General features: G+C 39.7%; 1 protein-coding gene across 4 annotated transcripts in view; it reads left to right on the top strand.

Moving 5' to 3' along the window:
• Nucleotides 1-16058, top strand: part of LOC131109521 (potassium voltage-gated channel subfamily H member 2-like) — a 49306-nt gene that overhangs the window by 30025 nt on the left and 3223 nt on the right. For all 4 annotated transcript variants that reach the window (XM_058061646.1, XM_058061644.1, XM_058061645.1 and 1 more), the window contains exons 8-22: nucleotides 153-325; nucleotides 979-1117; nucleotides 2392-2529; nucleotides 3820-3974; nucleotides 4102-4343; nucleotides 5506-5705; nucleotides 6851-6938; nucleotides 7027-7191; nucleotides 8488-8609; nucleotides 10121-10192; nucleotides 10469-10568; nucleotides 11890-11989; nucleotides 13084-13232; nucleotides 13434-13695; nucleotides 15379-15808. In XM_058061646.1, the coding sequence (XP_057917629.1) occupies nucleotides 153-325; nucleotides 979-1117; nucleotides 2392-2529; nucleotides 3820-3974; nucleotides 4102-4343; nucleotides 5506-5705; nucleotides 6851-6938; nucleotides 7027-7191; nucleotides 8488-8609; nucleotides 10121-10192; nucleotides 10469-10568; nucleotides 11890-11989; nucleotides 13084-13232; nucleotides 13434-13695; nucleotides 15379-15808 (2535 nt within the window). The remainder of the gene's footprint in view (nucleotides 1-152; nucleotides 326-978; nucleotides 1118-2391; nucleotides 2530-3819; nucleotides 3975-4101; nucleotides 4344-5505; nucleotides 5706-6850; nucleotides 6939-7026; nucleotides 7192-8487; nucleotides 8610-10120; nucleotides 10193-10468; nucleotides 10569-11889; nucleotides 11990-13083; nucleotides 13233-13433; nucleotides 13696-15378; nucleotides 15809-16058) is intronic.

Genomic DNA, 16058 nt, shown 5'->3' with positions numbered 1-16058 from the left:
TCAAACTAGTGTTCTGCGGGCCACATTTGGCCCGCGGGCCGCGTGTTTGAGACCCCTGGTCTATAGCTTTCCATGAAGTTGCTTCATGGACCACTGGTGGCTTTTGGTTTTCTTGAACGGATGGATGCCAACAATTTTTTGTACTTGTGTAGGTTCTATCTCTAGGTGCCGATGTCTTACCGGAGTACAAGATGCAGACACCCAGGATCCAGAAGTGGACCATCCTCCACTACAGTCCATTCAAAGCTGTATGGGATTGGGTCATTCTGCTGCTTGTGATTTACACGGCCATATTCACTCCTTACTCAGCTACGTTTTTATTGAGGTAGGTCAACATCCACACTTTTGAGATCCAGTATGATATTGAAGGAGATATTAACATTTTTCAGAATGCCAAAAATGTGGATTCACAATGGCATGGTCTGATGGCAAAGGCAGAGACGCTTTCTGTCTTTGAACGCGCTTGGATTGTTGCACAACAAGGTTGGACGCAGTAAAACAAGCATTTGAATCTTCTTCTCAGATCCTAAGAGTTATGAAACAAAAAAGTGAAGTGGTTGAGCCCAAAAAATCACCGGCCTTGAGTCAGAGGATCCTATTGTCCGTCCCTCAAGGCACGATCCTGTGCCCAATTGAATGTTGTTACCGTTGCCGAGTGCAGTCCAATAACCATCAGATACCATCTAGAGAAGATGCGAGATCACACTTAGTGTACCAAATAACGATCCGCTATGAGGTTTAACACGTCAAACATCGTCAGCCGACTGAAACGCCAGCATCGCGAGGACACCCAAGGCTTATTCCTATCGCCGCGGCGTTTCAAATGACCTGAGGGCAATCTGTCGACTGCATGGTCAGCTCGTACCATAGTTGAAGATACTGGCTTTTGTTCTGCCTTCAGCATACAAATGGTTTTGGACATGACATATTTGATATGTATCCACTGTCAGTGATGTAAATGTTTCTTTCTAACTCCAGCGACCAAGAGGAAGCAGCCATGCAAGCATGCGGTTATTCCTGTTCCCCCCTCAATGTGGTGGATCTCATTGTGGATATCATGTTCATCGTTGATATCGTCATCAACTTTCGGACCACTTATGTTAACTCCAATGATGAGGTAAGTCATGATAGTTTAAGGCAGTGCTTCTGAAGTAGTGGGGCGGGGGGTGCGGGGGCACTTGGCGGTCCTTGAATGCACCATAGTTATGTCATGAGTCATATTTAGGTCTTAAACCTGGATTGGGTTGTGAGTGGTCAATGGTGATTGACAGTGGCGTCATTAAGCCTATTTTAGGGGGCCTTTAAGTCCCCCTAAATAATTGTATATTTTTTTTATTGATTTTTTGTACATTTTTAATTGATTTTTTTTTTTTTACAAAAAAATATCTGACAAATTTCATATATTAGGGCAAAAGCAGGCTAATAAGCAAGCCAATAAGCAGGCTAATACTAGTAATAGTAATAGTGTAAATGAATAAATAAATAGTAATTACTAGTAATTACTAATAATTACTAGTATTTTTTATTGATTTTTGTAAATTTTTTATAGATTTCTTTTTTTTACAAAAAAATATCTGACAAATTTCATATATTAGGGCAAAAGCAGGCCAATAAGCAGGCTAATACTAGTAATAGTAATTACTAGTATTAGTAATAATCAGAAGAAGAAGAATGATGATAGTAATAATAAGCTAATTAATAATATCCATTCATTCATTTTCAACCGCATTTTCCTCACAAGGGGGTGCTGGAGCCTATCCCAGCTGTCTTTGGACGAGAGGCGGGGTCACAGGGCAGCCAATCACAGGGCACATATAGACAAACAACCATTCACACTCACATTCATACCTATGGACAATTTGGAGTGGCCAATTAACCTAGCATGTTTTTGGAATGTGGGAGGAAACCGGAGTACCCGGAGAAAACCCACGCATGCACGGGGAGAACATGCAAACTCCACACAGAGATGGCGAGGGTAGCTGTGAGGTCTGCGTGCTAACCACTTGGACACTGTGCCGCCCTAATTGATAATATAATAATGATTATTATATCATTGATCACTGTCCACTGGACAGAATGGTTGCAGAGCTTGAGCAGCATTTTTTTTTGTGTAGATTGTGTGTAGTTGTGTACATTTAATGGCGTATCTCTAATTTAATTGAGTATCTCTACTAAATCTGTCCAAAAGTGGGAAAGTTTTTTGGAATGTCTACTACATTCATTCATATCCTGTGCATCTCCAGGGGGCTAAGCCCCCTCCCCCCCCCCCTGTCCTCAGAACCTAGTGACGCCCCTCGTAATTGAAAAGGGAAGTGGCATTAGTGGTAAAATAATGTATGTGTGTGCCAACCAATCAGACGCTAACTTCTCACATGTCATGTGTCTTCTCAGGTGGTAAGCCAGTCTTCACGTATTGCAGTGCACTACTTCAAGGGCTGGTTCCTCATCGACATGGTGGCGGCTATTCCCTTTGACCTCCTCATCTACCGCTCTGGAGAGGAGGTGGTTAGGGGAGGGGGAGAGGGAGAGGTAGGGAGATAAAAGGATAGAGATGGAGAAGATTTAGAAGTGGGATTCAGAAACATTAGCCATGAGTAAAAAAAATCTGCATTATCAACACCTGACTCATCAGGTTCAATTCTCACCTGAACCGAATCTTACGTATTACAATCACAGCGCAACCTTGGCTGTGAATCGTTGAATCGTTGAATCATGAATCGTTTCCAAAAGCGTGTAATCTTAATCTCGAGTCTTATCCAATCAAATGAACGCCTCTCATTGCCTTTAAATGCGCCAGACTGGATTGCACATCAGAGCATCATTCATCCACCACATACGCCACCGCGTGGAACACATCATCTGTTCCTGACAGTTCCATTAAACACAGCAGCAGGCTAATCCAAGCATCTTACTTGTTTTCCACCAGCATTCCTGCTCCACATGACCAAATAGGAGAACCTTTGATGGTAAATTGGCGGTATATCCTTCCTCATCTTCCTTGGAAAAAATAAACAATAAAATAAAACATCCTTCAGACAGATTTTAACAACCAACTTTATATTAATTGTTAATTATTAGTTGTCTAATGGCTAATAACTCCAATTGTCTCTCTTTGTGGGCTGCATGGTGGTCGAGTGGTTAGCATGTTGGACACAAGTCAGGAGATCGGGAAGACCTGGGTTGGAATCTCTGCTTGGGCATCTCGGTGTGGAGTTTCTCTCCGGGTACTCCGGTTTTCTCCCAAAAACATGCTAGGTTAATTAGCGACTCCAAATTGTCCATAGGTTTGAATGTGAGTGTGAATGGTTGTTTGTCTATATGTGCCCTGTGATTGGTTGCCCACCAGTCCAGGGTGTACTCCGCCTCTCGCCCAAAGACAGCTGGGATAGGCTCCAGCAACCCCCACGACCCTCGTGAGGAAAAATGGTAGAAAATGAATGAATGAATAAAAATAATGTAAGGCTGTACGGCGGTCGAGTGGTTAGGGTGCAGACCTCAAAGCTAAAAGTGGAGTTTGGATGTTCTCCCCGTGCATGGGTGGGTTTTCTCTGGGTACTCCGGTTTCCTCCCACATTCCAAAAACATGCTAGGTTAATTGGCCACTCCAAATTGTCCATAGGTATGAATGTGAGTGTGAATGGTTGTTTGTCTATATGTGCCCTGTGATTGGCTGGCCACCAGTCCAGGGTGTACCCCGCCTCTCGCCCAAAGTTAGCTGGGATAGGCTCCAGTGCGGATAAAGTCATTCCAGCATGTTTATGCATACTGTATATGAAAGTTTTCCATATTTTGACAGGCTTATTTACCTGTTCCTGACAGACCACCACCCTAATTGGCTTATTGAAGACAGCTCGGTTACTTCGATTGGTCCGAGTAGCTCGGAAGTTGGATCGCTACTCTGAGTACGGTGCAGCAGTGCTCTTCCTTCTTATGTGTACCTTTGCACTCATCGCTCACTGGCTTGCCTGCATCTGGTACGTTACCTTGACTTATGCTTTATTCAACCCCCAAAAGAAAACTGGGTGCCCATTACTCATGTTTTGCTATTTGCGTTAGCATGAGGGAGATGTTTATGTCTATAATAGTGTCATTGAATCCTAGGTACGCTATAGGAAACGTGGAGCGGTTAACCTCGGCCGGGATCGGTTGGCTGGACACTCTGGCAGACCAGCTGGGACGGCCGTACAATGACTCCATCTTGGGATCGGGTCCCTCCATACGAGATAAATATGTCACAGCTCTTTATTTTACATTCAGTAGCCTGACCAGCGTGGGCTTTGGGAACGTGTCCCCAAACACCAACTCCGAGAAGATCTTCTCCATTTGCGTTATGCTTATTGGTGGTGAGTTCCACAAAGAACACAGTATATCTATATAATGGTAATGGTTTAATTTCATTTGAACATGCATCAGATTACAATTGAGTGCATCCCATAATCAGTTCACAGTTCCACATGTCCAAAAGGAGTAGGAAGAAGCAAAGCTTATTAAATCCTACCCCTCCATCTGGTACTTTTACAATCAGTAACTGTTACATTTGTTCACTTCCTGCTTTCCTAATATAGTTTAAGGTTTTTTTTAAATTTTGTTTTTAATAATGTACCGAAGTAGGAGGTGATATGAGCATCCAATGACATAATGGGTACCATAGTAAGTGTCAATATAGTGATATATATAGCACATCATGACTGGTTCAAGACTCTTCATCCTTGTATTTAGCAAACATCAACTGCTTGTATTGTTTCTTGAATTGGCTCATCGTTGTGCATTGTTTGAGGTCCTTACTCAATCCATTCCATAGTTTGATTCCACATACTGAAATGCTATGGCTTTTTAACGTAGTCCTAGCATAGAAGTGTTTCAAATGTACTTCTTCCCTGAGATCATATTTCTCCTCTCTTGTAGAGAAGTATTGGATGACATTTTTAGCTAATTGGTTATTTTTAGCCCTATGCATTATTTTAGCTGTTTGAAGATGAACTATATCAGCAAGTTGAAGTATTTGTGATTTTAGAAATAAGGAGTTAGTATGTTCTCTGTGGGCGGCATTATGAATTATCCTTACTGACCTTTTTTGCAGTACATTTAGTGAGCGAAGATTGCTTTTATAGTTATTAGCCCATATTTCCACACAATATGTAAGATATGGTAGAACCAGAGAGCAATAAAGAGTGTGGAGTGATTTCTGATTGAGAACAAATTTTGCTTTGTTCAATATTGAAATATTTCTGGCCACCTTATGTTTATTAGCAATATGAGGTTTCCAGCTCATATTTTCATCTATTGTGATCCCCAGAAATTTATTTTTTGTCTTTATTTCTGTAAAATTACTGCAGATTTGTCCATTTCTGCTGTTTTTAAGTTACATTTGTTCACTTCCTGCTTTCCATAGTACAGTTTAAGGCATATATATATTTAGATTCCTGCCTCAAAAATGTGTTTGAAATTTGTCGTCGGATGAAGTCAATGATGCAGTGTCTCTCGCTTTCGATTTCCCCACAACAGCTCTGATGTATGCTAGCATATTTGGCAACGTGTCGGCTATTATTCAGCGGCTGTACTCCGGCACCGCACGCTACCACACTCAGATGATGAGAGTCCGAGAGTTTATCCGCTTCCACCAGATTCCCAACCCGCTGAGACAACGGCTAGAGGAATACTTCCAGCATGCGTGGTCCTACACAAATGGCATAGACATGAACGCAGTGAGTATATTCCACTGGAATTGTTCTACACCAGGGGTGCTCACACTTTTTCAGCATGCGAGCTACTTTTAAAATGACCGAGTCAAAATGATCTACCCACTACAAAAATGCAAAACATCTATTTATTTTCAAATGTATTGAGGATTATTTGTACGTACAATGTATGTTGATGTACCTTACATAACCAAATGAGCCAATATTGCAAAACACACATAATTAAATTTTTTTGTAATTACCTGAGTTTACTTTGATGACTTGCACTGAATTGAACCAGCCAGGGATGCATAGTCCGGACAGTAGCTGCTGATAGCCAGCCTCAAGCACACTTCCAAATGTTTATCAGTCATGGATAATATCCGTATCACAATATCCGTATAATATTCCATATCCGTATGGAAGTGATATGTTTTTTGCCTTTTTACTTGGTCCAGTTTTTGCCTTTTTACTTGGTCCAGCTCCTTCACTCATTTTAGTGACCATAAACTTTAGCGAGGGCTTAAAATCTCGCAATTCGCCGACTAGCTTAGCACTTTGCATCGTTGTTTACGCATGAGCGGTGACCTAAAGGTCAAAATTCAGTTGTCATCTGACTGGTTGTCCTGTATGTCAATCAAGTGACGGCATTGATGCTAGGATGATATTTTTTTAATGTCACGCCGCGATCGACCAGCGATCGACCAGTACCACCTCCGCGATCGACCGGTAGCTCGCGATCGACTTAATGAGCACCCCTGTTCTACATGCTCTACAGAACTATAGAAATATTCCATTCATAAGTATGGTATCCAGGTCTGGAACCAAAAAGTTATTTATGATCTTAAAATCACATTTTTTACATTATTGTTGCATTTTCTTCTTCCGAATGTCCCAAAGGTGAGCTGACCCGTCTTGGGCTGGGTTGCCTAATCTGTCCGTATTGTTTTAGAGGTGTCATATCAGTTTTGTGCAGCCTCTTCCTTTCCCACCTGGGAGGAGGTGGCGCTGGACCGGGAAGTCTGTGCTTCCCTACTGAGACCCGGACCCGGATAAGCGGAGGAGAATGGAGTGGAACAGAATGGAAATTTCTAATCTCATCTAAAACCCGTTTTTAAGGCATCAACATTATTGTCATGTTCCTACTGACTACTTTGTGGGTCCTCCTCCAGGTTCTGAAAGGGTTCCCAGAGTGTCTACAGGCAGATATATGTCTCCACCTCAACAGAACCTTGTTACAGAACTGTAAAGCATTCAAAGGTATGGATCGTTACGTAATCAGGCATGCATAGTCATATTTTTTGAGAAGTATGCTGCTCATTGTCAAATCTGTACACGGGACATTCAGGATCAACTAAGGGCTGCTTGAGGGCCCTCGCCATGAGATTTAAGACCACTCACGCTCCACCTGGTGATACTCTGGTCCACGCCGGAGACTTGATATCAGCCTTATACTTCATCTCAAGAGGATCCATCGAGATTGTGAGAGGAGATGTAGTGGTTGCTATTCTCGGTGAGTGCTGATTTACGTTCTGATATTTCACACTAGCGCCATCTGGTGCTTACGGACAAGAACCACCAGGTTCAGGAACAGCTGTCTCCTTGTTGAACTGTGCCCCCCATTGCCCACGCCTTCCACTACTTACATCCCCCCGCTGATCTATGCCCCCCCCCCAATCACTTCATTGCACTACTTCATTGCACTATTGTACATATTGCACTATTGTACATATTACTGTAATATCTTGTTGCATTCATAGATCATACTGTTTATAATCTATATAATCTGCAATAGCCATACTCTAGTCACTTCATTGCAATACTGTACATATTACTGTTACAGTAAACCTCGGATATATCGGACTCGGATATATCGGAAATTCGCTCACAACGGACAGATAAAAAAGAACAAATTTTTCTGTAATGCATTTCCAATAAAAATTCATTGCATATATTGGATTTTTTATAACGGATTTCGCCTATTTCGGACAAAATTCCCGTCCCAGTCCCGTTCCAATGCATTTCCATTAAATTTCCCTCGCATATATCGGATGGCCGCATCGTGGCGCTCCGATTCGCCGAATCGTGACAGGCCGCTATACGACGTCATTTGCAGCATTTGCAGCATTTGCAGCGTTGCCTGCGCGTCCAGGTACATTGGAAACATAGTCAAGGAAGTGCCTTTTTATAACGGATAAAATCCGATTTACGCATATACCGGATATAAATCCGATATATGCGTAAAACGTACATTTTCCGGTATACGCATATAACGGATTTCGCTTATATCGGACAAAACCAGTGGGAACAATTGAATCCGATATATCTGAGGTTTACTGTCACATTGTGACAGATATATTGTCACATCCATACTGTTTATAATCTGTATAATCTACAATAGCCATATTATAGTCATTTATATCCCTGTACATATCCTCACTGTATTATAGTCATAGCCTGTTATAGTTTTTTACATAGATCTGTCAAATTTTTTTCTACATTTACTTACTACTAAGGTACTTATAAAATTGCACTTCTGGTTGGATGCTAACTGCATTTTGTTGCCCTGTACCAGTGACATGAGCAATAACCATAAAGTTGAATCTAATCTAATCTAATCTGGTGGCCGATTACTATCTGTCCTAATGGTATCAAATCCACAGGTGGCCTCCAATCAGCATTCAGCATCAGAGATGTAACATCCTGTGTTGTCAACTAGACATATTCCATGAACAATAATCAGTACTTGGGGTCTTTATTAACCAGAGGAATGGATCAAAGCTTACTTTTATATTTCTGCCTTTTCCAGGAAAGAATGACATTTTTGGGGAGCCCATCAACCTTTTCACTCAGCCAGGGAAATCAAGTGTGGATGTCAGAGCTCTGACATACTGTGATCTTCACAAGATACACAGGGATGATATCCTGGAGGTGCGGACTTTATTGCACTCGTTTTTGAGAGCTGAGGCAATGAATGCTAGGTAACGATTGATGCTGGCTACAAGTAGTGGTCAGAAGCATGGATTGGAGAAAATGAGATTTCATTCATTCACTTGGTGCTTTGGTGTTTTGCTTTCTCAATAGTCCGGAAATCATGGTGTATATGTATTTCAAGAAAAAAATGCATCTCAGTTACACGACAAATTTATTCTTGAAAAATCGCTTTTTTTTTTATTTATTTTTTTTTCCTTTTTTCTCCATGTTTTTGTTCATTTCTGCTGTTATTTTTCTCATTTATTTTTAAATATATATTATATATATATTATATTATATATATTTTTATATTTTATCATAATAGATTATTTGGTTCTTTATAAAATGCCATCTTTTTCATAATATTTAAATTGTATGCTATTAAAATTACATTATTTTCCCTCATTACTTTATTTTTCTGAAATAATACTCTTTTTTTTCATAATATTTTTACTTTTTTATTTTTACTATTCTGGTCAAATTTCTGCTGTTTTTTTCCCCAATTTTATGTTGCTTTATTCATAATTTCCCAAATATTTATTCCTGTAATACTATAATTTTATTCCCATAAATGTACTTTATTCTCGTAATATTGTAACTTATTCCCCAACCTTTCATTCATTCATTTTCTACCGCTTTTCCTCACGAGGGTCGTAGGGGGTGCTGGAGCCTATCCCAGCTGTCTTCGGGCGAGAGGCGGGGTACACCCTGGACTGGTGGCCAGCCAATCACAGGGCACATATAGACAAACAACCATTCACACTCACATTCATACCTATGGACAATTTGGAGTGGCCAATTACCTAGCATGTTTTTGGAATGTGGGAGGAAACCGGAGTACCCAGAGAAAACCCACGCATGCACGGGGAGAATATGCAAACTCCACACAGAGATGGCCGAGGGTGGAATTGAACCCTTGTCTCCTAGCTGTGAGGTCTGCGCGCTAACCACTCGAGCGCCGTGCAGCCCGAAAATGAGATTTGTTTCAGCAAATTATACACAAAGCCTTTTCAAGCATAGAAATGTCTAAATGAGGTACAATACAAATATAAGACATTCCGAAGACGCATTCAAGGACATTGTGATGATACAGTATGGAGTATCACTGTCATGTTGTGTGAGACACACAAGCACCAGACTTGATCGCCGGAACAACTGGCTTTTTTGCAGGTTTCTTATGACAGGAACAACAACTCTGATCCCCCTACGTCACTTCCTGTCCGTCCCCACTCAGCTGCCCTAGCATTGGAGCACATTTACAGCAAAGTGTCTTATTTTTCTCTTATGATTCATAGGAGTGGAAAGGTGATATTTTCTGTTTATAAATAAGGAATCCTACTCTACGGTAATTTACTTATTATGGGACTTATCGGGTCTGGGACCAATAAACCACCGTAGTCGGGTATTGTGGACTTTGGTCTTTATAGTACACTGACCACTGAGGTAATGTCATGTGTTTGTATTTGCAGGTTTTGGACATGTATCCGGAATTTTGTGAATATTTCTGGACCAACTTGGAGATCACCTTCAACCTCAGAGAGGTATACTTCTCCTGTCAAGACAGACGGTATCGCGAGTTGTAATTTTGGATCAACATTTGCAATAAAAGTACTTTTGTAAGTACTACATTATGCCGTCTCTTGGATTAGCTCAGAAATTCTAGTTTTCCAACCTGTTAGACTACTTTGGACTGCATAAATAGTTCTCGACTCGTGGTCTGGAATTAATCTTGGGACTAATCTAGCAAGCTCGCACACCGATGTCGGTCTCAACAACAAAATCCCGAAGTTGTTCTTGACCGTAGACTTTCTGTGCAGGTGAATAGCGAACCGACTGCCATGTTGAGTAGAGAAGACTCGAACTACGACGGCTGCAGCAAACCACCGTGGCAACCGAGGCTCTACTCCACTCATTCAGGTGCTTTTTACTGCAAATGTGCAGTAAATGTGCAGTAAATGTGCAGTAAATGTGCGATATCGACACATACTGTATTCTAGAGCAGTAACAATTCATTGATAAAGCAATGATTCATCAATGTCTCAACAACTTATTTGGTATTTCATTTTTTTTAATTAAAAAAATTAATATGTGAGGACAAGCGCTATAAAAAATGGATGGATACAAATTTGAATATGCTCTGATTTCAACTTCTCAAATGGGAATATTTGTACATATCCTTAGTCATCCATGAAAGCAGACCTATCATCTTTGACTATGGAAAATAGTGAAAAAAAACCCCTTCAACTATATTAGGAAAGCAGGAAGTGAACAAATGTAACAGTTACTGATTGTAAAAGGCTGTATAGATTATAAGACGTACTTCGGTACGAGGTGCATTATTAAAAAAAAAAAACTTTAAACTGTATTATAGAAAGCAGGAAGTGAACAAATGTAACAGTTACTGATTATATATATATATATATATATATATATATATATATATATATATATATATATATATATATATATATATATATATATATCACTATATTGACACTTACTATGGTACCCATTATGTCATTGGATGCTCATATCACCTCCTACTTCGGTACGAGGTACATTATTAAAAAACAAACAAAAAAAACAACCTTAAACTATATTATGAAAGCAGGAAGTGAACAAATGTAACAGTTACTGATTGTAAAAGTACCAGATGGAGGGGTAGGATTTAATAAGCTTTGCTTCTTCCTACTCCTTTTGGACATGTGGAACTGTGAACTGATTATGGGATGCACTCAATTGTAATCTGATGCATGTTCAAATGAAATAAAACCATTACCATTACTTTGCCCCTTTGCTCTGCTATGTTGCGGACCCAACCACTAATTGTTTGGGTAATTTGAAGCAAAAAAAAAGTAACATTTGCTTAAATATGCTCATATTGGACTAATAATTGTCTGTATTCACCAACAAAGTAAGAAGCAGTAATAAAACGTACCACTTCCACAACGGGAAGAGAACTTCCTTTCACTCCATGGCTGCCTACATGCAATGTTGAGGTAACACATGGCTTGTATTTCAATAGTTTTTGACTAATAAGTCATTCTCGATCAAGAAACAGCAATGTTTTGCGGCTCCCGTAAAACGGCTCTTTTGATAGTAAAGGTTGCCGACCCCTAGTATAGTAGCTAGCGAACCCATGCAGTGGTCAATGTGCAGCATGAGTGGATAAAGGAAGGAATCATTTGAATGACTCTTTATGGCAAATTGACGTTGATGGCTTGTGACCCCTTGACAGGTGACACTGGGACACAGAGAACTGTGGACAGATGCATTGGAAGGCACAGTCATGGGGAGCAACAAGAGGAACACGGCAAAGACCATCAGAAACATGCACTGTAAGATCTGAGCCGAGTACTCATGTCATCCAGCCTGTGTTATGTTCATCATGCAGTACACTAGAATTACACACTTTGCTGCATCAATGGCTTCGTCAGTAAGGTCTTACCCTTTGGAAACGGAAAGTCGGAGTTCGAGTCCTCATACGTGAAAATGGTTTATAGTTTGTATTCTTTTTTAGTACATCAGAAAACCCAACAGGTTCTCATAAGGCATAAGACCACTTTGGTGCTTTAGTGTTTTGCTTTCTCAATAGTCCAGAAACCATGGTGTTTATGTATTTCAAGAAAAAACTGCATCTCAGCTACATGACAAATTTATTCTTGAAAAATAGCTTTTTTTTAAAAAAAAATGTTTTCCTTTTTTCTCTCCATGTTTTTTTTCATTTCTGCTGTTATTTTTCTCATTTATTTTTTCTTTAATCATTTCAATTTTGCAAACTTATGAAATCATCACCCTCATATTTTTTTCATCATATTATATATTATTTGTTTCTTTATAAAAATACCATCTTTTTCATAACATTTCAATTGTATGCTATTAAAATTACATTATTTTCCCTCATTACTTTATTTTCCTAAAATAATACTATTTTTTCGTAATATTTTTACTTTTTTATTTTTACTATTCTGGTCAAATTTCTGTTTTTTTCCCCCATTTTTTGTTGCTTTTTTCATAATTTCCCAAATATTTATTCCTGTAATACTATGATTTTATTCGTATGAATTTACTTTATTCTCGTAATATTGTAACTTATTCCCCAACCTTTCATTCATTCATTCATTTTCTACCGCTTATCCTCACAAGGGTCGCAGGGGTTGCTGGAGCCTATCCCAGCTGTCTTGGGGCGAGAGGCGGGGTACACCCTGGACTGGTGGCCAGCCAATCACAGGGCATATATAGACAAACAACCATTCACACTCACATTCATACCTATGGACAATTTGGAGTGGCCAATTAACCTAGCATGTTTTTGGAATGTGGGAGGAAACCGGAGTACCCGGAGAAAATCGGGGAGAACATTCAAACTCCACACAGAGATAGCCGAGGGTGGGAAAAAAATAGTTTTACAGAAAAATGTGTTCTCTTGCAGATATGGTCCGGTGTTCTCCAGTGACGACGAGGTAGAAGATTCAGAACTGACCAGTTCTTTTCAGGCGTCCATGGGTGACACTACGACCCCAAAGACGAGCCTGTATCCTGAAACTGACCGGGGAGGCAAAGTCTGTAATTATCTAACAGGCAGGTTTTATGCTAATTATGCTAATATCGGCCTTTTTTAATTGAGTTGTGGACTCCTATAGAGCAGCTACACACAATAACCCACACAGAAAGCATTCTAGACCTTCCAGAATCTGCACCTGTAGGTCAGAAAAGTGGAAAAAGCATCATTGGTCCCCTTTAAAAAAACAACTGAATTTGTTTTTCTGTGTTTTGTGATAGATGCTTTCTCGGGAGTATCGAACATCTTCACCTTTTGGGGATCAGAAGGTCGAGAAGAGCAACGATACCAAGAGGTCCCGTGCTTGCGCATGCTAACCTCACCTCCTCTGCAGCCTTGCTCAAATCCGCCTCCTGAGCAGCCCTCTTCCCGCCTCAGTAATTCCAGCCCTCCTCCTCTTCCACCTCGTCCCTCTGGCATACCTCGGCGCCAGAGAAGAGAGTTAGAGAGCAGACTGGAGTCAATGCAGGAACAGATCACCAGGTTAGTCACTCGCTTGGAGCGGAATATAGCCCACAACAGTACAACTAAAACTCAGATAATTATCGGCTCAATATAAATTTAGAAATATAAATCTGATATCAGTTGATATCGATATCAGGATTTTCCCGTTATGAGAACCTTGGTAGAGCACGGCGTTTTAACATTGCATTTGCGTCCATCCACAAATATGGTAATTTAATTTCATTTGAACATGCATCAGATTACAATTGAGTGCATCCCATAATCAGTTCACAGTTCCACATGTCCAAAAGGAGTAGGAAGAAGCAAAGCTTATTAAATCCTACCCCTCCATCTGGTACTTTTACAATCAGTAACTGTTACATTTGTTCACTTCCTGCTTTCCTAATATAGTCTACAGATTTTTTTAATTTATTTTTTATTTTTATTATTTTTATATATTATTATTTTATTGTATTTAATTGTATGTATTTATTTAAATTTATTTAAATTTATTAGATGAATTTTTATTATTTTAATTTTTTATTCTAATTTTTGTCACGTACCGAAGTAGGAGGTGATATGAGCATCCAATGACATAATGTGTACCATAGTAAGTGTCAATATAGTGATATATATAGCACATCATGACTGGTTCAAGACTCTTCATCCTTGTATTTAGCAAACATCAACTGCTTGTATTGTTTCTTGAATTGGCTCATCGTTGTGTATTGTTTGAGGTCCTTACTCAATCCATTCCATAGTTTGATTCCACATACTGAAATGCTATGGCTAGCATAACGTAGTCCTAGCATAGAAGTGTTTCAAATGTACTTCTTCCCTGAGATCATATTTCTCCTCTCTTGTAGAGAAGTATTGGATGACATTTTTAGCTAATTGGTTATTTTTAGCCTTATGCATTATTTTAGCTGTTTGAAGATGAACTATATCAGCAAGTTGAAGTATTTGTGATATATATAAATAAGGAGTTAGTATGTTCTCTGTAGGCGGCATTATGAATTATCGTTACTGACCTTTTTTGCAGTACATTTAGCGAGTGAAGATTGCTTTTATAGTTATTAGCCCATATTTCCACACAATAAGTAAGATATGGTAGAACCAGAGAGCAATAAAGAGTGTGGAGTGATTTCTGATTGATAACAAAGTTTGCTTTGTTCAATATTGAAATATTTCTGTCCACCTTATGTTGTATATTTGTAATATGAGGTTTCCAGCTCATATTTTCATCTATTGTGATATCCCAGAAATGTATTTTCCTTCACCCTTTCAATGTCTACATCGTCTATTTGTATTTGTTGGTACGTGTCCTTTCTGCTGTTAGCAAACAGCATGATTTTAGTTTTATTTAGGTTCAAGGACAATCTATTATTATCAAAGCATCTTTTTAGTGTGACCATTTCTTCTCTGACCTAATGATTTCGTCTGTACTCCCTCCAGAACAAAAAGCAGTGGTATATGTATTTTTCTTAAATATGCACATCTGTTTACCCAATTTTAGCTCCAACCACAGAACAGCATGATTTATTGATGAATATATGTTTGAACATTTGAACCATGATGCAGCGGGGAATGGCTGTATGTACTATTTTTAGAGTTGACCCCAGCTAACAAGTCGGACGCCCAGCAAAACTATGAAAAAAGTATGTCATTCATCATTCTAATCTAGCGCTAACTAATTAGAATTTATGAATATGTGTTTTCTAGGCTGGAGTTACAAATGTCCGCCGACATCAGGCTCATTATGCAGCTGCTTCAGAGGCAGACGTCAACACCCATCCAGGCACCCACTACCGTCCCCCTCCTCGAGAACCCCCCGAAGACATCGGTCCCCCAACCACATCCGTCCAAAGGAAATCTCCAGCAGCTTCCAACATCTCACATGTTTTCGTGTGATTCTTCCGTTCCATTATTTCCCACTTCCACATGTTCTTTACCTTCTTCACTCCACTCCATTTCACGTACTTCCACTGACAATGAGTCATCCTCTATTGCCCCCATCCAGACGGGGGGAGAAGGATCGGCTTCACCCTCTAAGTCATTCTCACTGCTCTCACCTCTCGCCCTCACAAGCACTCCAGAGATAGTCCGAGCAGATCTTCATGTCAGGACTCCAACGGAAGAATCATCATTTCAGGTATGGAACCATCGCAGTTGACGCAAAATCTCGATCTCTTATCTGGGCTTGGTTTTACATTCTGTTGCTCTGTTCCAATAAACCCACCTTAAAAATATACAATATTCATATCTCTGTGAGGTGGAAACTTATGAAAAGTATTATGGAAAGCAGGAAGTGAACAAATGTAACAGTTACTGATTGTAAAAGTACCAGATGGAGGGGTAGGATTTAATAAGCTTTGCTTCTTTCGACTTCTTTTGGACATGTG

This window comes from Doryrhamphus excisus, chromosome 22, assembly GCF_030265055.1.
Source record: "Doryrhamphus excisus isolate RoL2022-K1 chromosome 22, RoL_Dexc_1.0, whole genome shotgun sequence".
Taxonomy (NCBI): Eukaryota; Metazoa; Chordata; class Actinopteri; order Syngnathiformes; family Syngnathidae; genus Doryrhamphus; species Doryrhamphus excisus.
This window is presented reverse-complemented; position numbering and strand designations above follow the sequence as displayed.